This window comes from Bos taurus, chromosome 18 (assembly GCF_002263795.3).
Source record: "Bos taurus isolate L1 Dominette 01449 registration number 42190680 breed Hereford chromosome 18, ARS-UCD2.0, whole genome shotgun sequence".
Taxonomy (NCBI): Eukaryota; Metazoa; Chordata; class Mammalia; order Artiodactyla; family Bovidae; genus Bos; species Bos taurus.
The window spans coordinates 48,674,165-48,701,750 of record NC_037345.1 but is presented as its reverse complement, the minus strand read 5'-3'; the positions used below and the strand labels follow the sequence as shown (position 1 = coordinate 48,701,750).

The 27,586-nt window shown below is 46.0% G+C and overlaps 1 protein-coding gene and 1 long non-coding RNA gene across 2 annotated transcripts; one reads left to right on the top strand and one right to left on the bottom strand.

Annotated features, from left to right (window-relative positions):
• Positions 1–562: 562 nt before the first annotated feature.
• On the top strand, positions 563–12,913 carry LOC112442403 (mitochondrial import receptor subunit TOM5 homolog). The gene is made up of 2 exons (XM_059877318.1): positions 563–608; positions 12,735–12,913. The coding sequence occupies exons 1-2, from the start codon at positions 563–565 to the stop codon at positions 12,911–12,913; spliced, it is 225 nt and encodes a 74-aa protein (XP_059733301.1).
• Positions 12,914–20,689: 7,776 nt separating this feature from the next.
• LOC112442237 (uncharacterized) lies at positions 20,690–27,578 on the bottom strand. Its single transcript, XR_003030266.2, has 2 exons — positions 26,726–27,578; positions 20,690–26,585 (listed from the first exon to the last, which is right to left on the bottom strand). It is a non-coding gene; the product is annotated as an uncharacterized lncRNA (long non-coding RNA).
• Between the last annotated feature and the right edge of the window lie 8 nt (positions 27,579–27,586).

Below are 27,586 nucleotides of genomic sequence, written 5' to 3'. Positions count from 1 at the left end.
AGGAAGATCCCCTGAAGGAGGGCATGGCAACCCACTCCAGTATTCTTGCCTGGAGAATCCCCATGGACAGAGGACCCTGGCAGGGTACAGTCCACGGGGTCACAAAGAGTCGGACATGACTGAGCGACTGAGCTCAGCACACACAGAAGAGAATAGCTTTATTGCTTTGCTGGGCAAGGGGGGACCACAGCAGGCTGTGCTGTGCTTAGTCACTCAGTCGTGTCCGACTCTTTGCGACCCCATGAACTGTAGCCCACCAGACTCCTCTGTCCGTGAGATTCTCCAGGCAAGAATACTGGAGTGGGTTGCCATCCACTCCTTCAGGGGATCTTCTCCACCCAGGAATCGAACCCAGGTCTCCCGCATTGCAGGTGTCTTCTTTACCACCTGAGCCACCAGGGAAGCCCATGGCAGGCTAATGCCCTCAAAACCCATGTGTCCCAACGTGGGGAAGATAGTGAGAGCTTTTACAGCAATTGTTCAGAGAAGACATTATCAGATGGTGGACCTTCTTCTGATGGGCTGGTGGTGAGGTAAGTAGGAGTCAGCATCATCAACCTTCATGTCCAGCTGGTCTGGGGTCTACATGCTTGTGGGCAGCATAGAAGGTAATCATTAACTTCTCCCACCTGGAGGGGATTTCAGTATCTGCAAAATAGCTCAAAGATATTGTTGTGTGTTTGCCCCAAGGCTGCTCCTTGGCTGTTTGTTTCTTCCTGATCTTGCATTCCCTCCCTTATTAACAAGTGATTGAATTTGCCCATTGGAACTCAGGGAAGGTCATGGGGGCTGAATGAAGGCTGTCTCCTGTAATCAAAGAAATGAGGGACACAGAAAGGCCTCAGGAGCCCCATGTTATCATTGCACTGGGAAACCAAAAAAATCGTTTGACTTGCTTTATTGAGATATTCACTTTGTTTGCAGTGGTCTAGAATTGAACACACAAAATCTCCAAGGTCTGCCTGTATTCCTTTGCCTTAAACATCCCAGAGCCAGTGCCAAGCAACTAGAAAGCACATCAAGAGTCCAGAGCCTGCTTAAATCATGCTGATGGCCCATTCCAAACTGTTTACCCTGCCCTGCCTTTCAGTTCAGTTCAGTTCAATTCAGTCGCTCAGTCGTGTCCAACTCTTTGTGACCCCATGGATCGCAGCATGCCAGGCCTCCCTGTCCACCACCAACTCCCAGAGTTCACTCAGACTCACATCCATCGACTCAGTGATGCCATCCAGCCATCTCATCCTCTGTTGTCCCCTTCTCCTCCTGCCCCCAATCCCCCCACCATCAGAGTCTTTTCCAATGAGTCAACTCTTCACATGAGGTGGCCAAAGTATTGGAGTTTCAGCTTCAGCATCATTCCTTCCAAAGAACACCCAGGCCTGATCTCCTTTAGAATGGACTTGGATCTTCCTGCAGTCCAAGGGACTCTCAAGAGTCTTCTCCAACACCACAGTTCAAAGGCATCAATTCTTCGACGCTCAGCCTTCTTCACAGTCCAACTCTCACATCCATACATGACCACTGGAAAAACCATAGCCTTGACTAGATGGACCTTTGTTGGCAAAGAAATATCTCTGCTTTTGAATATGCTATCTAGGTGGGTCAAACTTTCCTTCCAAGGAGTAAGCGTCTTTTAATTTCATGGCTGCAGTCACCATCTGCAGTGATTTTGGAGCCCCAAGAAATAAAGTCTGACACTGTTTCCACTGTTTCCTCATCTATTTCCCATGAAGTGATGGGACCAGATGCCATGATCTTCGTTTTCTGAATGTTGAGCTTTAAGCCAACTTTTTCACTCTCCTCTTTCACTTTCACCAAGAGGCTCTTTAGTTCCTCTTCACTTTCTGCCATAAGGGTGGTGTCATCTGCATATCTGAGGTTATTGATCTTTCTCCTGGCAATCTTGATTCCAGCTTGTGCTTCTTCCAGCCCAGCATTTCTCATGATGTACTCTGCATAGAAGTTAAATAAGCAGGGTGACAATATACAGCCTTGACGTACTCCTTTTCCTGTTTGGAACCAGTCTGTTGTTCCATGTCCAGTTCTAACTGTTGCTTCCTGACCTGCATACAGGTTTCTCAAGAGGCAGGTCAGGTGGTCTGGTACTCCCATCTCTTTCAGAATTTTCCACAGTTTATTGTGATCCACACAGTCAAAGGCTTTGGCATAGTCAATAAAGCAGAAATAGATGTTTTTCTGGAACTCTCTTGCTTTTTCCATGATCCAGCGGATGTTGGCAATTTGATCTCTGGTTCCTCTGCCTTTTCTAAAACCAGATTGAACATCTGAAAGTTCATAGTTCACGTATTGCTGAAGCCTGGCTTGGAGAATTTTGAGCATTACTTTACTAGCGTGTGAGATGAGTGTAATTGTGCGGCAGTTTGAGCATTCTTTGGCATTGCCTTTCTTTGGGATCGGAATGAAAACTGACCTTTTCCAGTCCTGTGGCCACTGCTGAGTTTTCCAAATTTGCTGGCATATTGAGTGCAGCACTTTCACAGCATCATCTTTCAGGATTTGAAATAGCTCAACTGGAATTCCATCACCTCCACTAGCTTTGTTCGTAGTGATGCTTTCTAAGGCCCACTTGACTTCACATTCCAGGATGTCTGGCTCTAGGTGAGTGATCACACCATCGTGCTTATCTGGGTTGTGAAGCTCTTTTTTGTACAGTTCTGTGTATTCTTGCCATCTCTTCTTAATATCTTCTGCTTCTGTTAGGTCCATATCATTTCTGTCCTTTATCAAGCCCATCTTTGCATGTAATGTTCTCTTGGTATCTCTAATTTTCTTGAAGAGATCTCTAGTTTTTCCCATTCTGTTGTTTTCCTCTATTTCTTTGCATTGATCGCTGAGGAAGGCTTTCTTCTGTCCAAGGAGCAGTGGCTGCATGGGCGCAGGAGGGCCGAGAGGAGCTACTCCATGTTCAAGGTCAGGAGGAGCAACTGTGAGGAGATACCCCTCATCCAAGGTAAGGAGCAGCAGCTGCGCTTTGCTGGAGCAGCCGTGAAGAGATACCCCACGTCCAAGGTAAGAGAAACCCAAAGAAGACGGCAGGTGTTGCGAGAGGCATCAGAAGGCAGACACACTGAAACCATAATCACAGAAAACTAGTCAATCTAATCACAGGGACCACAGCCTTGTCTAACTCAATGAAACTAAGCGCTGCCTTTACTGTGTTCTTAGTCATTCAGTCCCGTGTTTCACTCTGCAACCCCGTGCAATCTGCAGCTCCTCTGATTCCATGGGATTTTTCAGGCAAGAATCCTGGTATGGGCTGCCATTTCCTCCTCCAGGGGATCTCCTAACCCAGGGATCAAAATTGTGTTTCTTGTGTCTCCTGCATTGCAGGTGGATTCTTTACCTGCTGAGCCATCAGGGAAGCCCATCTTTCCTGAGGAAACCCCAGTAAAGGTCATGATCCCAGCCTTTCCCTGGCTCCTATCTCCTATCCCTTAACCACACTGTGTCCTTCCCAAGTAGCCCTGTGTGACACACCTCCAGTTACTAGGACCTGTGAGTACAATAAACTTGCCTTTCCTGAGCCTCTCCTCTGTCTCCTCTTGTGGCTTCAATGGACTGACCATCTCATGAAAGGACACTGAAAACAGTAAAATACTGTTAGGTAGTTAGAATAGGAAACAGGAGTCCTAAATGGCGGTGGCTAAAAGACAAGGAAGGGAAAAGCCTGCGAAAATAGAACAAAGGAAGGTCCAAGGACCAGAGTGAGGACCTCAGGTAGAACAAACAGCACTCCTGGCTAGCCCAATTTACACAGGGCAGGCCCAGGGGGAGGAAAAACATATAAAAAAGAGGAGCCAAAAGGCTCTCTCTCTCTCTCTCTCTCTTTCCCTCTCTTTCTCTCTCTTCTGTGCGCTGGCGCGCTCCCCCACTCTCTTCTCTTCATGTCTTTGGGTCGGTATGGTCTCATGCCTCGAGGATGGATTCTCCTGCTATTTTCTAAATAAAATAGAGCTGTAACACAGAGCTGTAACACTGAATTGTCTAAGAGCTATAACGTGGTCTGTCCAAGCACCAAGGGCTTTAATGTCCGTCACTCCAAATCTTTATTGTGAAGAGACAGAACCGAGGAAAATACACTCGCCTGACAATACCATAGGCTTGTAATGTACACTAAAGAACCCTTCTGGATCAAGGAAAAGAGCAAAAACAAGTGTGTGTAGTGGGGGTGGTGTAGGGGGGCGGCAGAGGGGAGGAGGGGGACTTCCCCGGTGGGCCAGTGTTAAGAATTCACCTTCCAATGCAGAGGACATGGATTCGATCCCTGGTAGCAGAACTAAGTTCCCACATGCCACCCTGTGGGCCACAATTAAGACCAGTGCGACCAAATCAAAATTTGTGCGACACTCCCTTGTTTTTGTCACTAACAGAAGGATTGAAATTTAAACTGTTTGAGTATCTCCATAAACAATTATTTTTGCTATGCGTGTAGGCTAAGTCACTTCAGTTGGACTATGGACTGTAGCCCGCCAGGCTCCTTTGTCCATGGGATTCTCCAGGCGACAATACTGGAGTGGGTTGCCATGCCCTCTTCCAGGGGATCTTACTGCTCTGGGATCAAACCCACATCTCTCATGTCTCCTGCATTGGCAGGCAGGTTTTTTACCGCTAGAGCCACCTGGGAAGCCCCAGAGTGTCTTCAAATACTGCCAAATGTCTCCTGAAAGGGGGAAGTCACCCCCAGTTGAGAACCATTGTCCTGGGTGAACCACTTAATTTCCAAGAACTTCCTCCTCTACATAATATTGCCAATAACAGTATTTACCTGGTATATCTTCACTATGTACCATATCTACTCATATAACAGCATGCACCTGCATATTAAACTGTGTGTTAACATGTGTGTTATGCTTGGAATAAGGCCTGGTATAGAGGGACAGCTGTCAGATGATTGTAATTAGTATCATTATGTTGTTATTATATGTTATTGTATGTAATTAGAATCACACCCTTGGTGTTTAGAAGCTACCCTAACGCCTCTCAGCCATCTTGAATAAGTTCCTGTCTCCGAGCCTGTTTCCTTATGTGCAAGACTCTGTTCTCCTTTCTTGAGCATCCCCAGGGATTTCCCTCATAGCTCGGTAGATAAAGAATCCAACTGCAATACAGGAGACCCATGTTCGATCCCTGGGTCGGAAAGATCCTCTGGAGAAGAGAATTGCCACCCACTCCAGTATTCTTGCCTGGGGAATCCCATGGACAGAGGAGACTGGTGGGCTACAGTTCATGGGGTCACATATAGTCGGACCCGACTTACCTCTGTTAGTCAAACAGATTGTTTAAATATTAAAATATTCTACGCAGATTGGTCAATATCGACTGCCAAGCCCCCTCCTCTCTTCTGCTCCTTCTCAAGACTTCCTCACCACTTCCCATAATCAAAAGGACACACAGGGTGCTTCTGAGGCCCCGCTCCAGTGCTCAGCAATGACTGGGCTGCTATTAAAAAATGCAGATGTCATCTTAGTCCTGCTGTGGCAGCCTTGTTACTTGCCAGCCATCCCCTTTCCTCACTAACAGAACCACACTATATACATATATATATATAGTTTTTATTTATTATTTATTGATTTTTGGCTGCACTGGACCTTCGTTGCTGCGCTCCGGCTTTCTCTAGTCACAGTGAATCGGGTCTACTCTCTAGGCACGGTGCATGGGCTTCTCACTGCAGTGACTTCTCTTGTGCTGCACAGGCCCTGGGGTGTGCAGGTTTCACTAGTTGCGGCTCGTCGGCTTACTGGGATTTTTCTGCACGTGGGATTTTCCTGGATCAGGGATCAAACTGATGTCCCCCGTATTGCAAGGCAGATTCTTTTAACCAGTGGACCACCAGGGAAGCCCAGAACTGCAATTTTTAAAAATACTTATTTTTATTTCTTTGACTGCACCTGGTCTCAGTTGTGGCACGGAGGATCTTTGATCATTGTAGCGGTAAGCAGGATCTTTAGGTGGGGCATGAGAACTCTTAGTTGCGCACTGTGGGATCTAGTTCCCCAACCAGGGATGGAACCCAGGCCCCCTTCATTGGGAGGGCAGGATCTTAGCCCACTGGACCACCAGGAAAGTCTCCACGATATTTTTTTAGATGCAGCCACGGGCCAGCCTCAGGAGGCAGACATATTTCCCTTTGTTGGATGCTGGCTCCTGCAGGAAGGTGGCCATGCGGCCCCGTTCTCCGCAGGGGAGGCCCTCCGTTCCCATTCCTTCCTGACTATGGGTGTAGTTAAAGCACCTGCAACTGAGGCCACCGCCTTGAAGGATAAAAGCCAATTTACTGAGGATGGTGAAGGGGAAGGAGAGACAGCCAGGCTCCTTGAGGACATAACTAAATTACTGCACCCACCCTGGGGCTGGTGAGGGCAGGGGGCAGGCACTCACTGGCAGCAAGAAGCAGAGCGGTCCCAGAAGCTGGATCGGAGGGGCTGTTCTCCCCAGGTGTCATTTCCACAGTGCCTCAGACCCTGGCCATCCTCTGCAGGAGTAGGCGTGGGCAGGTGCCTGCCCGCGGCCACCCAGCAGCCTATTCACCCCTGCTCCATGCTCGCATACCCTGGCTGCCCTCAGTGCCTGTCCCTGCCAGTTTTCCGTGCTGGGTCAGCAGACTTGAACTTTTCCCTAACCCAGCATAGCCATCCCTGGAGGGATCCTCAGGAGTCCCACCTCCCCGTGGCCTCCCCAGTCATCAGCATCTCCCCGCTCCAGTCACCTGAGACATCTCTGACTGCCCCGTGGTCAGCCCAGCCCGAGCTCCCCAACTTCTCCAGGGCAGTAATAAGCCCAAAACAAGTTTCAAAGAGGTAGAACCCAGAATAGTGGTTTACAAATTTCTGGCCATGACTTATTGACAAGTCATAATTAGCACTTTGTTTTTAAATGGAATACAATAAAAAATTGATTTTTCCAGAGTACACGACATATTGTTGTTCAGTCACCAAGTCATGTCTGACTTGGCATATAGCAAGGGTAAATAGCTGCAAGAAATTCTGTGTACTGATTGCTATGGAAAATGTATTTCATACTCAGATTGTGGTTACAACATTTGGAAGGATATTGTGCCTTGAAGTCCACAGCACATGCCTGGAAAGAATTAATATCAGGCCCCTCTAAACCTTTTGCTCAGGTCATTCTCAGGAAAAGTTCCTTTTGTTTAACCAGACACTCAAATCAGAGACCCTGGCCTCGTTCTGGATTCCTCTCTCTCTTGTCTCTCCATCCAGCCCAACAGAAAATCCTGCTTCTTCCCTTCAAAATACATGTAGAGTGGAGTAGAAACTAGTATTATTTTGTAAAGCAATTATATTCCAATAAAAATTTTAATAATAGTAATAAATACGTACATTTAATTATTTATTACCGTTTAAATTGATGTTTTCAAACTGTGGTGCTAGCGAAGACTCTTGAGAGTTCTTTGGACAGCAAGGAGATCAAACCAGTCAATTCTAAAGGAAATCAACCCTGAATATTCAATGGAAGAACTAATGCTGAGCTGAAGCTCCAATACTTTGGCCACCTGATGTGATGAGCCGACTCATTAGAAAAGATCCTGATCCTGGAAAAGATTGAGGGTAGGAGGAGAAGGGGACGGCAGAGGATGAGATGGTTGGATAGCATCACCAACTCAGTGGACATGAGTCTGAGCAAACTCTGGGGGATAGTGAAGAACAGAGAAGCCTGACATGCTACAGTACATGGGGTCACAAAGGGTCAGACACGACTTAGCGACTGAACAACAACCATTTAAACACACTTGAGATGATAAACTTTAAAAAATATATATGCAGAATCAGCCTCACCTCTGCCACCACCTGGCTCTAGTCCTGGGCAGGATTGCCTCTTCCCTCGGTTATGATTCATCTAGTTTGGAGACAGCAGGATCCAGGAAGGCACTCTGCACATAGTAGGTGCTGCATGCTGGAGGTGCTCGTGTCTGGGCTGACTGAACCACCTCCTCACCCCTACTCAGTGAGGGTGGAAGGAGCAGGGCTGGGCTTCGAGGTTGCTTGGCCAGCATCCTTCCACTGTCCCCCTCCACCATAACCCCCACAAGAGCCTGTTCTCCGATCTTCCTCCCTGTTGGCCCTTTGCATCCCCCTCCAATTTGAGCCCAGAGAATTCCTTGGCAGTCCGGTGGTTAGGACTCAGCACTTTCACTGGCCATCGCCCAGACTCAGTCCCTGGTCCCAGAGTTAAGATTCTGCAAGCCACGTGGCATGGCCAGAAAAAAAAAAAAGAACACATAGAAAAAAGAATTTGAGCCCAGCTGCTCCCTCCACACCCAGGCTGGATAATTCCAGGTTGGTTGCACCCTCCCCACATTCCCATCCTATAGACATAAGAGTTGATCTATCCCAGGGATAGTCTCCAAATTCCTGATCCCTGATCCCTGGGGAACCTTAAGACATCCTTGTTCATGTCTGCGTCACAACCCTGACTTCAGCCTGGCCAGGAGCGGAGCCAGGCAAACGGATGCTGAGTGATACCATTAACACACTGGACATCATTTAGCTCCCTCCAGGGGCTGTGGCCAGGCCTGACAGCAAGACTCAGGAAAGAATGCGGAATAGACAGCCGGGCAGTAGACAGACCAGCTGATGCCAATCCAAGCTGTAAGCAGCCCTGGGTAGCCTTGCAGACTCCCTCTGATTTCACTGGCTGTGAACTGGTACTCATGCGAGGGAACAGTACACCCTGACCTGGGACACAAGCCAGGGGACCAGAACTTAGGAGCCTGTGAAGCTGCTTTGTTTTGGTAACTATTTAAAAAGGACCCTGTGGACTTTTTCATAACCAATAAGTCAGAGCTCTTGTTCTTGTTCCAGCCCCAAATTTCTGGCTACGAATCAATCTCACCACACTAATAAAATTTTCCTTAAGAATGTTTTTTAATGCCCAGTTGTAAGAAGGCTTACAATTACATAGAGAAAGCCAACGGAACCCATAGAATTAATACTGTCATGTTATGTTTAAGAATCATCTGGGATATTCAGTATTTAATGTATTTGAAATGTTTAAGAGAACTTGGCATAAAAATGGGACAAACGTGTCCTGTAAATGTCAGTCTTCCAACGTAACATGTATAATTGAGCAATTCATTATTTTAGACTTGGAATTTTTCACTGAAACGTGAAAGGGCATTTTTCAAAGTGAGTAAATGGTGCTAGAATATTTAAAAGACCTTGATATGCTTGTAATTTATTATACGAGTTAAGAACCTGGGGAGGTTGTGCTTTTTAGAAGCTTCTGTTGAGTGGTCAAAGAAAATTGAGATGTGAAAGCAGAGCACTTAAGGAAATGTAATTAACTAAAGTTCTAAATAGGATGTGAAGCTGTTGTAACTGGACTTGATTGAACATTAATCAAAGATCTCCCTGAAAGTGCCTGTTAAAATGATTGGATTTAAATAAGGACCTACTGTAGAGCACAGGGACCTCTATTCAATACTCTGTAAATACCTATGTGGGAAAAGAATCCTAAACAAGACTGGATATATGTACATGTATAACTGATCCACTTTGCTGTATACCTGAAACTAACACAGCATTGTAAATCAACTATACTCCAAAAAAAATGTTTAAATAAATAAAAAATAAAGTTTACTGCATTTATAAATAGAATAATATTTGGAAGTAAAAGTTTGATGCTAAAGAGGACTATATTTTTAATTGGTAGTGTTAATGTATTGAAGATTAACTTAAAACACGAAGTAATTCATCTTTTCCATCCACAAACATCTTCCCAGTGACACCAGGACACTGCTGGACCCTCTGTCCTCTGCTGGTAAGAAGCCACCCCACCTCACTGGTGGTGGTTGTTGTTTTCGTTGCTGGGTCGTGTCTGACTCTGTGACCCCATAGACTGTAGCCCACCAGGCTCTTCTGTCTGTGGGATTTCCCAGGCAAGAATACTGGGAGTGGGTTGCTATTTCCTTCTACACGGCCCCTCACTGGTGTAAGTTACTAATTTTCACTTAGAGAAATGGTGCAAGACACAGCTACTTTGTCCCCCAATCCGCCTCCCTTTGGTCCACAGGCAGCCCCTGAGATGACCTCCAGTGACCCCCAACTCCACGTGTTTATCCTGTGCACAGTCCCCTCCTCTGTGCCCCGGATTTAAGTGGCTCACTTCGAACAAACAGAAAATGGCCAAAGTAGTGAGATGTCACTTCTGAGATCAGGCTACAAAAGGGATGTGACTTCTCTCTTGCTTGCCCTCTCTGCCTCTCTCACTTTCTTTCTTTCTTTCTTTTTTTTTTTAATTAATTAATTTTTATTTTTGGCTTCACTGGGTCTTCACTGCTGCACATGCAGGCTTTCTCTGCTTGCAGAGAGCAGAGGCTACACTCTAGTTGCATGTGCAAGCTCCTCATGACAGTTTCTCTTGTTACAGAGCATGGGTTCTAGGTTTCCAGGTCTCAATAGTTGTGTGAGTTCAGTAATTGTGGCCTACCGGCTTAGTTGTTCCATGGCATGAGTGATCCTTCCAGACTAGGGATCAAACCCGTGTCTCCTGCATTGGCAGGGAGATTTTTAGTCACCAGACCACCAGTGAAGTCTCTCTCACTTGCTGTCTTGCTCAGAGGGAAGCCACACTCTGAGCCACCCTGCAGAGAGGCCCAGATGGCAAGGAATTGATGTCACTGACCAATAACCAGTGAGGACCTGGGACCTGCCAGCAAGCATGCCAAAAATCTTGGAGAAGTGTCTTCCCCCTGTTGCTTTGAAATGACTGCAGCCTTGGCCAACACCTTACGTGTAGTTTTGGAAGAGACTCTGACCCAGAGGGACTGATTCCTGACCTTAGAAAACATAAGATAAAAAGTGTTCATTGTTTTAAATCACTAAGTGTTTAGGGGTCTTCACAGATGGCACTAGTGGTAAAAAACCCGTCTGCCAGTGCAGGAAACAAAAGAGACTCAGCTTCAATTCCTGGGTTGGGAAGATTCCCTGGAGAAGGGCATGGCAACCCACTCCAGTATTCTTGCCTGGAGAATCCCATGGACAGAGGAGACTGGTGGGCTACTGTCCACAGGGTTGCAAGAGTCAGACATGACTGAAGTGACAGCACGCACGCATAATGCTGTAGGGGAGTGATTTGTTATACAGTAATAGCTAACTAATACAATCGTAATAGTATCTTATTGGGCATAAGATCCTGCAGATAGAAAACCTACATTTCCCATCCTCCCATGCAGCCAGGCATGGTCTTGTGTGGTATGGTAGTCATGATGAGCCTTCTGACCACAAAGATAAGACCAGCACCTAGGAGGAACCAAGATCCCTGAATAACTTCATGGGGCAGAGTTGTTTTATCAACCTGGAGAGAAAGAGGAAGAGAAAAATAAACTTTGAACTTGGATCTCTGTTTGACAGATAAATCTCAGCTTTTCCCAAACCCCTACCTCATCTTTTAATCAATATTCTCTCTCTTACTAGCCTCATTTTCATCAATGATAATGAAGACCTTATAGTTTGGCATGCTTTGTATGAGTTTTCAGTGTTTTCCCCAAAACATTACAATTGTTAATAAATACATGTTTTTTTCACATAAGTCATAAGGCAACCCCCTACCAGCACATGTGCCATCAATCATGTAAGTGCTGCTCTTCCGTTTCTTTGCCCCAGAGAAGTATTGCTTGTGAAGCCTATATTCATACATTTCTTTTCAAAATCTTCTCCTGCACCAGCAATCCTCTGGCAACCCATGGTCTCCTGGTGGCTCAGCTGGCCAGCTTGACAAAAACTTCGGGCTGTCTTTCTTCCTAAGCATAGATCTTCAAAGGTGATCCCGATTACAGACACTGGATACTTGGCAAGCACTGCCTTACAGAAAATCACATGCAGTGATTCCCAGCAAGTCTGACTTGTGGAGGCGTACCTGAGCCTGAGGCTTTCAGAGATTCCCCATTGTGCACCTGGCACCGACAGGTAACCCCGCAGCCCTTAGATCTCTGATTCAGCAGGGCTTCTCCTGCTGAGTGGGCCAGCTTCATCAAATAATGGTAGGAGGAGTTTGTGAAGGGGCCAGCACATGAAGAACAAGGAACAAAATTCAGTGTGCGAAGCCCTAGGAAACCTCTGTCCAGGGAAGGGGGCGTCTGGGGTAGCCGTGGCTCTCATGCTCTCAGGTGGACCAGCCCAGCTGGTGGGCTCCGGGGTCAGAGCTCTTCTCATCCCTTCCCTGTGTTGTCTTTGCCTGAATCTTCAGGACAGCAGTGGTACCTGCCTCCAAGGGTTGCTGGAAGGATTAGATGAGATAACATACCTAAAGCACTTAGCCCAGCACCTGGCACCTAAGAGCCATTACTACAGAACATTCTTGTGTAATATCTGTTAGGATGATGACTTGTGGTTTAGTCCTTAAGTCGCGTCTGACTTTTTGCGACTCCATGGACTGTAGCCCACCAGGCCTCTCTGTCCAGGGGATTTTCCTAGGCAAGAATACTGGAGAGGGTTGCTATTTCCTTCTCTAGGAGATCTCCCCAACCCAGGGATCGAACCCGTGTCTCTCATCCGCAGGTGGAGTCCTCACTGCTAAGCCATCAGGGAAGTCCAGATGATGACGACTCTTGAAATAAAAAGAACCATGGTTGGTACTCTGCACTTCCACTGCAGGGCGCGTGGGTTTGATCCCTGGTCAGGGAACTAAGATCCCGAATGCACTGAGGCACAGTCAAAAAAGAAGAAAATAGAGCCATGGGTGAAGCCGAGCCACAGTATTTTGCATCAAGAGCCTGAATCTGAAGCTGGACCCTGCAGAGAAGATGCGCAAGGATGTGATCTCCTCCGCACGGAACTTCCTCATCCACGTGGCCCTGCCGAGAGTCACTCCTTTTATCTTAGAGAAATCGGACAGCCTAAGAAGAGCAGGCATCACCTGTCAATGCATGATGTGAAAACCCTGGTCATAGTTTCTATTCCTGTCTGCAAATGAATAGGCCCAGAAAGACATCAGAGACTTTTGGAATGGACACAGAAATTCTACTTATTAAGAACAAGTTTGGCTCAGGTAACTGACCTTTATAGCTGAAAGAAAAGCCTATTTGGAAAGTATGAAAAGATTTTTTGTGATCTGAGTACACTGTCATGCATATGATATTCAGCCTCTGAATGGTGGTGTAATTGTAGATGATGTTCAAGTCATTTTTGTAGCAAGTATTAATTGTAAGAGAATTATGCCTGTGAAAAAAAATTATTTAATAAAGTTAAATAAGTAAAAGAACCATGGTTTGTGGTCAGCTGAATTTGGCCCCCAAATGACCTAGGTCCTCACCCCTGGAACATGTAAATACTCTCTCATATTGCAAAAGAGACTTTACATGGTTTAAAATTTTTTTTTTATTTATTTGGCTGCAATGGGTCTTAGTTGTGGCAGGCGAACTCTTAGTTGCGGCATATGAGACCTAGTTCAAACTTGGGCCCCCGGCATTGGGAGCTTAGAGTCTTAGCCACTGAACCATCAGGGAAGTCCCTACAGAGTCCTGAGATGGGGAGATTCTCCTAGATTATGCAAGTGGGACTGAGCAATTAAAACTCACAGCAGGTCTATTAGGACCCTTCTTTTTCTCCCATTGTCTTCACAAATGCCACGCTCTTTTCCTCCATGTCGGGGTGAGGGGTTGGGGATGGGGGGGAATGGGGGGTGGGGTGGGAACACCTCTCACATGACGATTTTATGACCTACTTCAGGGAAGAAGGGCAAAGAAAGGAGGAGGTCAGAGTGATCTCCCTACTTCTGCCGTTTTCAAACTCCCTAAGCTTAAAATAATCAGAATCCCAACGTGCCACATTTGAGGGCTGCATGTCCTGAACTGCATCATTTGCAACTTGCCTTTTCATTCAGAAGGTTTTCCTCGATTGAATGTGTTTTCATTGGAACTCTCTGCCCTCCAACTCTGCACACCATCACTGAACAGATGTGCTTCTAGTTTATTAACTGGTGCCTTAACCACCATCAATCACTGAGATGAGACTGGCCAGCTCTGTTTTTGAAATTTCTTTTCTATCTAACTGTTTTGAATTTTCTGCAGGGCCAGGCTCTGGACTGAGTGCTTTGAAAGGAGTATCCCAGGAGCTGCCACCACAAATGCCCACAGGGCCAGGCAGGTCATGTGACAGGTAATGGGCCCAGGCATATTAGAATGCAGGTGGGGGACGGTGTAGCCTACAGAGCAGCCTCTTCCAGTCACTCCCTGCCTTGTGAGTGTGCAAGCTAGGGCACTTCCAAAAGAAGCTGGAAAATTAGATTTTTGTGTGATGTCACCCCTGGAGCTTTCAGTGTTTGCAGCCAATGCTTCATTTTTAAAACACAGCATATGACCAGTAACCGCAGGAAAGTGGGCAAAGGTTGATGAACAGAAAAATCATGGAAAAGAAACACAAGCAATTCTTAAACAGAAGAAGATCCACTTCCTCACCCCAAGAGAAATGCAAAGTAAGACTGGGCAAGTTACCATTTGTCATGTCTTAGGAAACGATTGAAAACATTTGATAAGACACCGAACTAGAAAACATGTAGCAGCTTGTCATTTCAGGTCTTGATGGTTGATGAGGATAAAAGCTGGGGTTAGGGACTTGCCTGGCAGTCTAGTGGTTAAGATTCCTGCTTCTAATGCAGGGGGAATGGGTTTGATCCCTGGTTGGGGAACTGAGATCCCACATGCCTGCCGTGCAGTGTGGCAGAAAAAATAAAATCTGAGGTTGTATAACACTTTATGACTACTCTTTTGGCCATAATAATGGTAAAAATGGAGAGTAAGTGCTGGCGAGGACGTGGTGAAACTGGAACCCTCGTATGTTGCTAGTGGGAATGCAAAATGGTGCAGATGCCGTGGGAAACTGTCCAGTTGGTTATCAAAAAGTGAAACATAGAATTACCGTAATCACATGAGCAATTCCTCTCCTAGGTATATACCCATAAAGAATTGGAAACAGGAACTCAAGCAGAGACCTGTAAGTGAACGTTCATAGCAGCTTTATCTACAGTAGCCCAAGGGCAGGCACAAACCAAACATTTCTGATGAAGGGATAAACAAAATACAGTACATCCATGCAGAGGAATACTCTTCAGCCATCAAAAGGAATGAGGCTCAGATGTGTGCTACCACGTGGATGAACCTTGGAAGCATTATGCAAAGTGAAGTAAGCCAGACACGAAAGAAAAAACACCATATGATTCCACTAACATGAAATATCTAGAACTGGCAATTCATAGAGAAAGTAAATTAGATGTTAGCAGGGGCTGAAGGGAGGAAGGAATAGGAATTATTGCTTAATGGATATAGAGTTTCTGTTTGAAATGATGAAATATTGGGGAAATAGAGAAAGGTGATGTTTGCAAGGTATTAAGAAGGCAACCAGTGCTGCAGCAGAATACACTTAAAAAGGACTAAATTGGCAACTTTTCTGTTATATATTTTTTACCTCAGTTAAAAAAAATAGCTGGAGTTTTGTCAAACCATACTGACTTTGGATTTAACTGGGTAGAAGCAAATCCTGCTCAGGGACTTCCCTGGTGGTCCAGTGGCTGAGACTCCGCATTCCCCGAGCAGGGAGCCCGGGTTTGATCCCTGATCAGGAAACTAGATCCTACATGCAGCAGCTAAGAGTTTGCATGCCAAAACTAAAGATCCCCCATGCTGCAAGAAGATCAAAGATCCCACATGCCACCACCAACACCCAATGCAGTCAAATAAATATTTTAAAAAGAAACAGGTCCTGCTCAGAACAAAAAGTGCCAGCCTATATGCTATGAGAAGATGCTCAGAACATATGTGATGGGAGGCAGCAGGGGTCATGCCCAATGGGGTCGTAAATAAAGCCTTTCTACGTGTTCAGAGCTGATCCTGTGGACAGTTCCTGGGGAACGACCACATTGGTGGGCTGCCGTGATGGGTGCTCCCCCATCTCATCACTGATCCTGAACCTTTGGCTCACTCCAAACTGGCTCCACCTCCACCCAAAAGCTTGGCACCTCTGAGCCAGTAACCCTGACTCTTCCCATCAGGCAAATAAAATCATACTTCCAACAGAAAAGAAGAATACACATTGGAACAGCCATCATAAACAAACAACAAATTCACACCCGCGGTGTCAGCACATTGGTGACATGAGTCAATACAGTCATCAGTTTCATAATCATTATAATATCACACGATCGCCTCGTCTATCCATTAAGGTACTTACAACATTTACAAGGATCTGATATTAGATTTGTGAAGGGTTTAAGTGATAGCATTTGGAAGGACTGTTTAATGGGTTAGGGAAATCTGATACAGAAGAATAACTGCTTAGTGATTTTATCAAAGAACAAAGATTAGTTAGTATTCCTATTTACACACAAGCCCCATGGCTGTTGGCAAATCCAGCAGCGTGGAAAAATGGTTGCTTGCATACATTGCTGAGCAATGGGTAATTCTGCAGTAAGTAAGAAAATTTTATGCATGTACCATTTTATAAAGTATTGTATTTTTTATTGAGATAGAATTCATATAACAAAACAATTTATCATATTAAATTGTGTGACTCTGTGGTTTCTGGAGAAGGCAATGGCACCCCATTCCAGTACTCTTGCCTGGAAAATCGCATCGATGGAGGAGCCTGGTGGGCCACAGTTCATGGGGTCACGAAGAGTCAGACACGACTGAGCAACTTGACTTTCACTTTTCACTTTCATGCATTAGAGAAGGAAATGGCAACCCACTCCAGTGTTCTTGCCTGGAGAATCCCAAGGACGGGGGAGCCTGGTGGGCTGCCGTCTATGGGGTCGCACAGAGTCGGACACGACTGAAGCGACTTAGCAGCAGCAGCAGCAGCAGTGGTTTCTAGTATGTACACAATACTGTGCAACCATCACCCATTATCTGATTCTAGAACCTTAATATCTCTCCTTTCTCTGCAGTTCCCTTGGATGTGTGTGTGTGTATTGCTTCAGTCATGTCCGACTCTTTGCAACCCCATGGACTGTAGCCCACCAGGCATTCTTTGCAATCCCATGGACTGTAGCCCACCAGGCTCCTCTTTCCACAGGACTCTCTAGGCAAGAATACTGGAGAGGGTTGCCACTTCCTACTCCAGGGGATCTTCCCAACCCAGGGGTCGAACCCACGTCTTTTACGTCTCCTGCATTGGCAGGCAGATTCTTTACCACTAGTGCCACCTGGGAAGCCCCCCTTGGCAACCACTAGTGTACTTTGCGCCTCTGTGGATTTGCCTGTTTTGGTCATTCTTAAATAAATGGGATCAGTACTGCATGTGGCTTTCTGTCCTGGGTCCTTTAACTTATCATAATTATTTCAAGTTTCATCCTGGTGGCAACATGTATTCGTACTTCATTTCTTTTTTTGGCTCAATAATCCCGTTTCAAGAATTTCATTGCAGGACTTCCCTGGTGGTCCAGTGGTTAAGACTCAGCATTCCCAATTCAGGGGGCTCAGGTTCAATCCCTGGTCAGGGAACTAAGATCCTGCATGCTGCACAGAGAGGCCAATAATAATAATAATAATAGAATTCCATTGCATCGAAATATCACATTATGTTAATCTATTCATTCATTAATGGACACCTGGGTTGTTTCTGTCTTTTGGCTGTTATGAATAATCTTGCGATGAACACTTGTGTACAGGTATTTGTGTGGACATATGTTTTCCTTTCTCTATGGTGTATACCTCAGAGTGGAACTGAGGATTATGTGAGAACTCTCTGTTCAACTTTTTGAGGACCTTTTCCAGACTGGTGTAGTTCAAAGCAGCCACATCATTTTACATTTTCACCAGCAGCAATGTATGAGGGTTCCAATTTACCCACACACTCAGCAACACTTATCATTGTTCCTTTTAAAAATTACCACCAAGGGGCTTCCCTGGCAGTCCAGAGGTTACGACTTCGAGCTTCCACTACAGGGGGTGTCACAGGTTCCATCCTAGGTAGTGGAACTAAGATCCCACCACATGGCACAACCAAAAAAGAAAAATAAATTTTAAAAAATTTAAAGTAAAATCACAACCATGCACATATCTTGTGACTGAGTCACTTTTAGAAATATATACGCACATTGTATATGGCACTATTAGAAACACTCTTTTTTCTTTCTATCAGTAAAGGACAAGAGAAAAGCATCAGGTATCTTCATATAAAAATAAATAAGTAAGGATGGGAATTCCCCAGTGGTCCAGGAGTGAGGACTCTGACTTTCACTGCCAAGGGCGCAGGCCCCATCTTTGGCTGGAGAATTAAGCTCCTGCAAGCCAAATGGCCAATTTAAAAAAAAAAATTAAAAAGAAATTCTCTATGTAATGATATGGAAAGATAATAAAAAATATACTAAATGAGAGGCGGTGGGGAGAAGGGATACATTGGGAGTTTGGGACTAGCAGATGCAAACTATATATAGAATGGATAGATAACAAGGTCCTATTGTGATAGCACAGGGAGCTATATTCAAAATCCTGTAATAAGCCATAGTAGAAAAGAATTCTTAAAAAATATATGATAAAAGCAAAGTGTCAAGCAGGGAGCATATGGTATGTGATTGTTCATTTGATGAGAGAGAGTGTGTGAGTGTGTGTTTGTGTGTGTGTGTATGCAATTCCTTGTCCATGTATAGAAAAATCTCTGTAAGAACATATCTGAGTCAAGTGGATAACTGGGATGGCTGAAGGCAATGGTAGACGAGAGATTAGCGCTGGAAACATTTTTATACTTTTAAATTCTTATACCATATAAATACATTATCCTATTCAAAATATGGCACCCCACTCCAGTACTCTTGCCTGGAAAATCCCATGGATGGAGGAGCCTGGTAGGCTGCAGTCCATGGGGTGGCTAAGAGTCCGATACGACTGAGCGACTTCACTTTCCCTTTTCATTTTCATGCATTGGAGAAGGAAATGGCAACCCACTCCAGTGTTCTTGCCTGGAGAATCCCAGGGACGGGGGAGCCTGATGGGCTGCTGTCTATGGGGTCGCACAGAGTCGGACACGACTGAAGTGACTTAGCAGCATTCAAAATAAATTACCCTATAGGATAATTATCCTATTCAATGAGAACACTTTAAAACACTGAAAACTAAACAAAACATATACAGGCCTGATAGAAAATGGAGGCAATCTAGAGGTAGGTTAGGAGGAGGGGAGGGAGGCTCAAGAGGAAGGGGATTTATGTATAATTATGGCTGATTTGCATTATCCTATGGCAGAAACCATCACAACATTGTAAAGCAATTTTCCTCCAATTAAAAAATAAATTTTTTTAACAAGTAAAGAAAATGGAGGCAAGACTTCCCTGATGGCCCAGTGGTTAAGACTCCGCACTTTCACTACAAGAGGCACAGGTTCGATCCCTGGTGGGGGACCTAAGATTCTGCTGCATGACACAGCCCAAAAAATAAAAAAGAAAGAAACTGGAATTTGACCCTCACACCACAAGGAAACTGACAGCACAGTGAGACGACAGAGTGAGCTGCCTTGGGTCACTCAGTAATCACTGCTGTCACCAGTGACCCAAAAAGTCTGACCCAAAGCCCACCCTCTTAGCACGTTAGAGGGTATGATGCACTCCCACGTGCTCAAAGTAATAGAACAAAAAAGGAAATCAGCTGACAATGCACAGGGATGGGGAAGGAGACTGGATTTGTTTCCTTTTGCTGCTGTAACAAATTACCATAAACTCAATGGCTTAACACAGCAAAAGTTAGAAGTACAAAATCAGTTAGGTCGATAGTCAAGGGGGCTCAGGGCTGTTTGCTTTAGAAGATCCTGAGTGGGAGACTATGTCCTTGCCTTTTTCAGCTTCCAGTTGGCTTGTGGCCCCTTCCTCCACATTCAAAGCCCATCACTAGCATCTCTGCTTCTGTTATCACATTGCCCTCCCTCTGAAGGAGTCCTCCTGTCTCCTTTCTATCAGGAATACTGAGATTGTATTCAGGGTGATCTCAGCATTCAAAGATCCTTAACTCAATCACATCCACATAATATTTTTTGCTGTGTTAGGCAACATTCATTTTGCCAACAAAAGTCAGTCTAGTCAAAGCTATGGTTTTTCCAGTGGTCATGTATGGATGTTGAGAGTTGGACCATAAAGGAGGCTGAGCGCTGAAAAATTGATGATTTTGAACTATGGTGCTGGAGAAGACTCTTGAGAACCCCTTGGACAGCAAGGAGATCAAGCCAGTAAGTCCTAAAGGAAATCAACCCTGAATATTGATTGGAAGTGTTACTGAAAAGTATGCATGGGCCAATACTCTGGCCACCTGATGCGAAGAGCCGACTCATTGGAAAAGACCCTGATGCTGGGAAAGCTTTAAGGCAAAAGGAGAAGGGGGCGACAGAGGATGAGATGGTTAGATAGCATCACCGACTCAATGAGCATGAATTTGAGGATTCGTGCTAGGAGATAGTGAAGGACAGGGAAGCCTGGCGTGTTGCAGTTCACGGGATCACAAAGAGTCGGACATAACTTAGCAACTGAACAACAGAAAGGCAACATTCACAGATTCCAAGAATTAGGGCACAGATATCTTGGTGGGGGACTTTCTTCAGCCTAGTGTAACTGTGTAACTCAGATTGCAACTTGACTCCATGATCTTTTAACCAAGATCACACATCTGGTCTCAGGACTTAATGAAGCTCGGGGTTCTGATGTCTCTTTGCAGAAAGATTCAGTGAGAGACAAGTGATGGTGTGGATAGTTTTTATGGGCTGGGTAACTTCATAGGCTAATGAGTGGGAGGATTATTCCAACTATTTGGGGGAGTTCAGCTCAGTCGCTCAGTCATGTCCAACTCTTTGTGACCCCCTGGTGTAGCACAGCAGGCTTTCCCGTCCATCACCAACTCCCAGAGTGTGCTCAAACTCATGTCCATCAAGTCGGTGATGACATCCAACCATCTCATCCTCTGTCATCCCCTTCTCCTCCTGCCTTCAGTCTTTCCCAGCATCAGGGTCTTTTCAAATGAGTCAGTTCTTCCCATCAGGTGGCCAAAGTATTAGAGTTTCAGCTTCAGCATCAATCCTTCCAATGAATATTCAGGACTGATTTCCTTTATGATTGACTTGACAGGTTTGATCTCCTTGCAGTCCAAGGGACTCTCAAGGGTCTTCTCCAGCACTACAGTTCAAAAGCATCAATTCTTTGGCGCTCAGCTTTCTTTATAGTCCAACTCTCACAGTGAACTAAAATGGACTGGAATGGGCGAATTTAATTCAGATGACCATTATATCTATTACTGTGGGCAAGAATCCCTTAGAAGAAAATCTCAAAAATGACAGGATGATCTCTGTTCATTTCCAAGGCAAACCATTCAATGTCACAGTAATTCAAGTCTATGCCCCAACCAGCAATGCTGGAGAAGCTGAAGTTGAATGGTTCTATGAAGACCTACAAGACCTTCTAGAACTAACACCCAAAAAAGATGTCCTTTTCACCATAGGGGACTGGAACGCAAAAGTAGGAAGTCAAGAAATTTGGGGGAAGGGGGTGGAGATTTCCAGGGATTAGGCCACTGCCCACTTTTTGGTCTTCCATGGTCAGCCTTGGAACTGTCAAGGCACTGGTGAGTGTGAAACTTAGCATATGCAAATGTGTTACAAATGAGCGTATATTGATACTCAAGGTCTAGTGGAAATCAACCTGCCCACCATCATGGACCTATTTGGTTCTAATCAGCTCATGTCGTATCCTCGGGCTCTGTCATTATTTTAAAGGTTGTGCCCTGTCCCCTTCCCTCAGGTTTCACTACCACAGACACCACCACTTGTGAGAAATTCCAAATTCCACACATTTCTGGTAAGACAAACGAGGTAGAGGCTTGGGGACATGAATCAGAGTAAAGAGGTCCGTGCATTCAAGACAGGACTGCAGGAAAGAGCAAGCCTGGCAGGACCCAGGCTGCAGTGCATGAGCAGGAATGAGAAAATGCAGCCTAGGCAGGCTCCGATGACAGTTTCTCCAAGCTTCCTGCATCCTGTCCTCCCACCTTCCCCAGGGCACAAGCCACCCCGCATTCATGCGCAGGAAAACAAGAACTGAAGGGCGGTTCCCTAAAGAGACCCAGCTCTCTGCCAGCCTGAGGGGGTCACTAGGCTAGGTGGTGGCTTCTGGAAAAAGCCCGTCCTGTTCTGGCACTTGCGGGGGAGGGGAGGGCAGCTGGAAGTGGGACTCCTGGTCTCTTACCACCCACGCGGGAGGCCAGCCCGGCGGCAAGTCCCACACCCAGACACAAAGCCTGCATTCATGGCGTGGCCTGGCAGGCAAACAGTCAACATTTATAACAGAAAGCACAGGCATCACCTACAGACAGCAGCCTTGTGCCTCTGTTGAGAACGGCAAGAAATAAGCTACATCATCAGACAGGAAAAGAAAACCAGCCCCGAGCAAGACAGAACCCAAAGGAAATCACCAATTCAAGCCCCAACCAAGGTGCACAAACTGACTCTGGTTCTTGTCTCTTTAGTCTCTTTTTTAGTTTTTCATGTTGACTCTTTTGAAAAGTTCTGGACAGTTATTTTTTGGCAGGGACCAGTTATATTATGTTCAATACTGATTGCCTTCATATTGTTAAATGTAGATTTAGGGCTTCCCTGGTGACTCAGTGGTAAAGAATCTGGCTGCCCCTACAGGAGACACAGGTTCGATCACCAGTCCAGGAAGATCCCACAGGCCACAGAGCAACTAAGCCTGTGTGCTACAACTACTGAGCCTTGCTCTAGAGCCCACGAGCCACGACTAGTGAAGCCTGTGTACCCTAGAGCTCGTTGCTCTGCAACAAGAGCAGCCACGGCAATGAGAAGCCCACGCGCCACAACTAGAGAGCAGCCGCCACTCGCCGCAACTGGAGATGAGCCCACGCAGCGAGGAAGGCCCTGCATTGCCAAAAATAAATACATAAAATTATTTAAAAAAATAAATCGAGATTTAAATGTTTTTAACTAGCGTTCTGCTTAGGCAATGTTGTATACTTCTTATAGTGTCACATCAAGAGACCCTTGAGGTCATGCTGTCCAACTACTGAGGATATCATTTGATCATTTGGTTAAGAGTCTATCTGCCAACACCCACCATCCCTCACTTGGTAGGTATATTTTCCCCCTCTCTAATGAATAAGTCATCTGATGGGTAATAATTCTGGACTATTCTCCAACAGCCTTTTAGCAATGGTTTTAACATCCTCTGATAATCCAATTATTTTGGGGGGATACCTTGTGTTTTTTCTCCATTTTATCTGTAATAAGCCAGCATTATCTGTTGAAATAAATTGTTTAGTGCCTGTAAATCTACATAATCTGAAGTCTGCAAAGCAGCTGATTAATAATGGTATCAATTAAAAAAAAAAAAAACAAACCTAAAAAGCATTGCTACAGTCTCTTACCCGCAAACTTTCTTCATAAATTAGGCCCCAAAGTCTTCAAGCAATAAGATCTGACAGAACCGACATCACATATTTATAACTATTCCACTAAGAGTGTACTTCTCTCTATACATGCTTTGAAGTAGAATTATCACGTGATCATGGACGGCTGCCCTGACCCTTCTGGGAATGCTGCAGAATGCTGTATATGCCTTACATACATTCGGAAAGTGAAAGTCACTCAGTCGTGTCCAACTCTTTGTGACCCCATGGACTATACAGTCCATGGAATTCTCCAGGCCAGAATACTGGAGTGGGTAGCCTTTCCCTTCTCCAGGAGATCTTTCCAACCCACTGACTTCTTTAAAAAAAAAAAAAATCCGAAATCCATACTATCTAGTCCTAGATCTTTCAGATAAAGGACTGTGTGTGGATCTATACTGAAAGCCTTATTAATAACACAACAATTTTACAACCTGTATCAGAAAATGCTTTGAAAGGTGGATGGTACAAATAATGAGAGGCAGCGTTTACTGGGTGGTGGTGGTGGTGTTCAGTCGCTAAGTTGAGTCTGACTCTTTGCAACCCCATGGACTGCAGCATGCTAGGCTTCCCTGAGTTTGCTCAAACTCATGTCCTTTGAGTTGGTGATGCCATCCAACCATCTCATCCTCTGCCATCCCTTTCTCCTCCCACCTTCAATCTTTCCCAGCATCAGGGTCTTCTCCAGCGAGTCGGCTCTTCACTTCAGATGGCCAAATATTGGAGCTTTAGCTTCAGCATCAGTCCTTCCAATGAATATTCTTGGTTGATTTCCTTTAGGATGGACTGGTTGGATCTCCTTGCAGTCCAAGGGACTCTCAAGAGTCTTCTCCAGCACCACAGTTCAAAAGCATCAATTCTTTGGCACTCAGCCTTCTTTATGGTCCAAATCTCACATCTGTATATGACTACTGAAAAAACCATAGTTTTGACTATATGGATCTTTGTTGGCAAAGTGATGTCTGCTTTTTAATATGTTCTCTAGATCTGTCATAGCTACTTTTTCCTTTCAAGGAGCAAGTGTCTTTTAATTTCATGGCTGCTACAGACGCCGATCTCACACTGTCCTCACAGCAGCGCTGTGGTGCCTTTCCCAGGCTTCCAGTGGAGGGGATCTGGGGAGAGGAGGCTTAAACCCCTTTTTGTGTGACCCCCAAGCAAGTGACTTACACCTCATGCGAAGCCTACCCATCTCTAGGCCTCAGTTTCTCAGGAGAGGAGGCAGCTGCAGAGAACTGCATATAAAGCATTTAGCCTAGTTGGTAGAGACAGAATAAAGGCAAAGTAGGTGATTAAATACTTCATCCCACTCTGTGTGCGTGTGTGCTTAGACTCTCAGTCACATCTGACTCTTTGTGACCCCATGAACTGTAGCCTGCCAGGCTCCTTTGTCCATGGGGATTCTCCAGGCAAGAACACTGGAGTGGATTGCCATGCCCTCCTCCAGGGGATCTTTCCAACCCAGGTCTCCTGCATTGCAGGCAGATTCTTCACCGTCTGAGTCACCAGGGGAGCCCTCATCCCACTGGGGGATTGTAAGTAGAGAAAAAAAGTATGGAAGACCCCTCTAAGTCAAAGATCATTCGAGAAAGCAGGTTTGAGACTTCCCTGGCGGTCGGGAGGCCCATTGGACTGCACAGGACTACACAGGGAACCCCATGAAGGGGGCACAGGTTCCATCCCTGATCGGGGAACTAAGATCTCACATGCCAAAACTAAGACCCAGTGGGGCCAAATAAATATTTAAAAAAAAGAAGAAGAAGAAGAAGAAGAAAGCAGGTTTGCTTAAGCACAAAGCCAAGCAGACTTGCTTAGCAACAAAAACCACGCAACAGAAGCATGAGACATGCCCCCAAACAGTAAAAATGATGGTGAAACGAGACCCACATCCTGTCCAGTGAGCTCAGTAAGTTAATAATACCTAGGAAATGCTCCTCTGGGAACACCAAAAATAAAAATATAAGGAAAGGGTGACATTATACTGAAACCTGAGATGATTTACTATTCTTAGCATATGTTACCGCCTCTTTGCTCATTTCCATTGTGCCAGAACAGGGCTGGCTGGACCAGGTAGGGACATGAAAACTCCACCTGACATGAAGGAGGAGCTGATGATGGAAGCTTGACATCTACTCAAGAATGAGGAAAAAGGTGGTTTTCTCCCCCTCCCCACTTTTTCTTTGATTATAAAACTACAGCCCACTAAATTCTCAGGGTGCAGCACTCAAGCCTCCTATACTAATAAACTCTTTCCTTACCTGTCTCTCTGCCTCTCATTGAATTCTTTCTGCCCCGAGACAGAAGCACCTACACTGTACTAAGTACAGAGACACATTCTATCAGTTCCACAGTGCCTGTGATGACTGAGCACTGGGGTAACTGGGATTGCTGGTGATTTCCTAGTAGCCTCTCAGGTGGCGCTAGTGGTAAAGAACCCGCCTGCCAGCCAATGCAGCAGACGTAAGAGACGCAAGTTCAATTCCTGGGTCAGAAAGATCCCCTGGAGGAGGGCATGGCAATGCACTGCGGTATTCCTGCCTGGAGAATCCTATGGATAGAGGAGCCTGGTGGGCTACAGTCCATGGTGTTGCAAAGAGTCGGACATGACTGAAGCAACTTAGCACACATGCACGGGAGGCCTGGAGTTCAGAAGGCTGCCTCTAGGATGTGTAAGGTCAGTCCTTGAGTGCACACCATCTAGGGCAATCAGAAAAAAACAAAATCACAGTGAAGGGCAACGGCAGAGGTCAAGAGAGACATGGGTCTTGGTCCCATCCTTACTGTGAACCTCGGATTAATTCTCTTGCCTGCAATTTAGGGGAGGGGCAGATTTCTAATGTAGCATCACCCAGGTTGTCGCCCCAGGAGTTTGTGTGGCAGAGATGTTCAACTTAAGAACAAGCCTGGGCTTCTGAGACACTACCCTGGGGACACAACATAAATTCCAGAGAATTCCTGCAGACAGAAGCTTCAGTCCAAGTGTTTTTCACCAGGCCCAGGGTTGGAGTCACAGCTCAGCCATTTACTAGGAGTAAACAGATGGTGAAAGACATGTGAATGCTGGAGGCAGCTGGAGGCAGGTGGCTGTGAGGCAGGAGATAGATGGACCCAGTCTGAACAGCCAGAGTTTGTCCCCTGTGGGCAGGTCCTTGAAGATGAGAAGCCAGAGAAGCGCTGGGCCCTGCCCAGATAAGAAATAAAAGACCCCATGTTCCTCATTCTTGAAGTCAAGGAGACATTCTCAACTACACATGCGCAGAAAGGCTCCTTGGAGGTCAAAAGGCAGGGGGTGTCACCTCATGGTAAGTGATGTCAACCTACCATAGGCCTCTTGGCTAAGAGAAACTGAGGCACAGATGGGAGTGTTAGTTGCTCAATCCTGTCTGACTCTTTGTGGTCCCATGGACTGTAGGCTGCCAGGCTCCTCTGTCCATGGACTTCTCCAGGCGAGAATACTGCAGTGGGTTGCCATATTCTTCTCCAGGGGATCTTCCCCAGTCAGGGATCGAACCCAGGTCTCTGGCATTGCAGGCAGATTCTTTACCGTCTGAGCCACCAGGCAAGCCCCTACAGACGGGAGGACCCTGAAATAAACCAAATACAGACCCAGAACCAGGCAAAGCAAGATGATTGGCCAAAGGAAACCCGGAAGAAATGCCCCCATCTGGCCCTCCCCTGTGTCTATCCCTTTTCTTCCAAAAAATACTTTCCGTCTCTATGTGGAAACTCATTTCTATACAGTTGATGGGCCAAGGCCTTGTCACTTTCCCTGGTGGTCTAGTGTTAGGATTCAGCGCTTTCACGGCCACCGCTAGACCTCAATCTCTAGCCGGAGCCTGCTTCAAGCCATTCAAGATCAGCTGGAATAAGAAGGAAAGAGGGGAATTTGGGGAGTGGGGGCAGACGGGACAACTCCCATCGCAGGAGGCTCCGCGGGGGGAGGCAGAACTCTCCCATTGGAGATGCCTGCGGTGAAGGTCCTCCCCCTACCACGCCACCCCACCTCCACCGACCCACCCCAGTCTTAGATCGCGAGGCGCCTGGGCAGCAGGTAACCACGTGGAGAAAGTATAGACTTTCCAAAGGAGCGATGAGCAGGCCCCCAAATCCGGGAGCGCAGGGATTGGGTCTCCTCCCCGCCAGCCTCGCGGCAGCTGAGCCCTCCCCCTCCGCCTGCAACCT

Coding starts and splice junctions, on each gene's coding strand:
- LOC112442403 (XM_059877318.1), top strand. CDS start 563: ATGTCCAGCTGGTCTGGGGTCTACATGCTTGTGGGCAGCATAGAAG. Junction 609..12,734: donor GCTTGTGGGCAGCATAGAAG/GTAATCATTAAC, acceptor GCCGAGCCACAG/TATTTTGCATCAAGAGCCTG.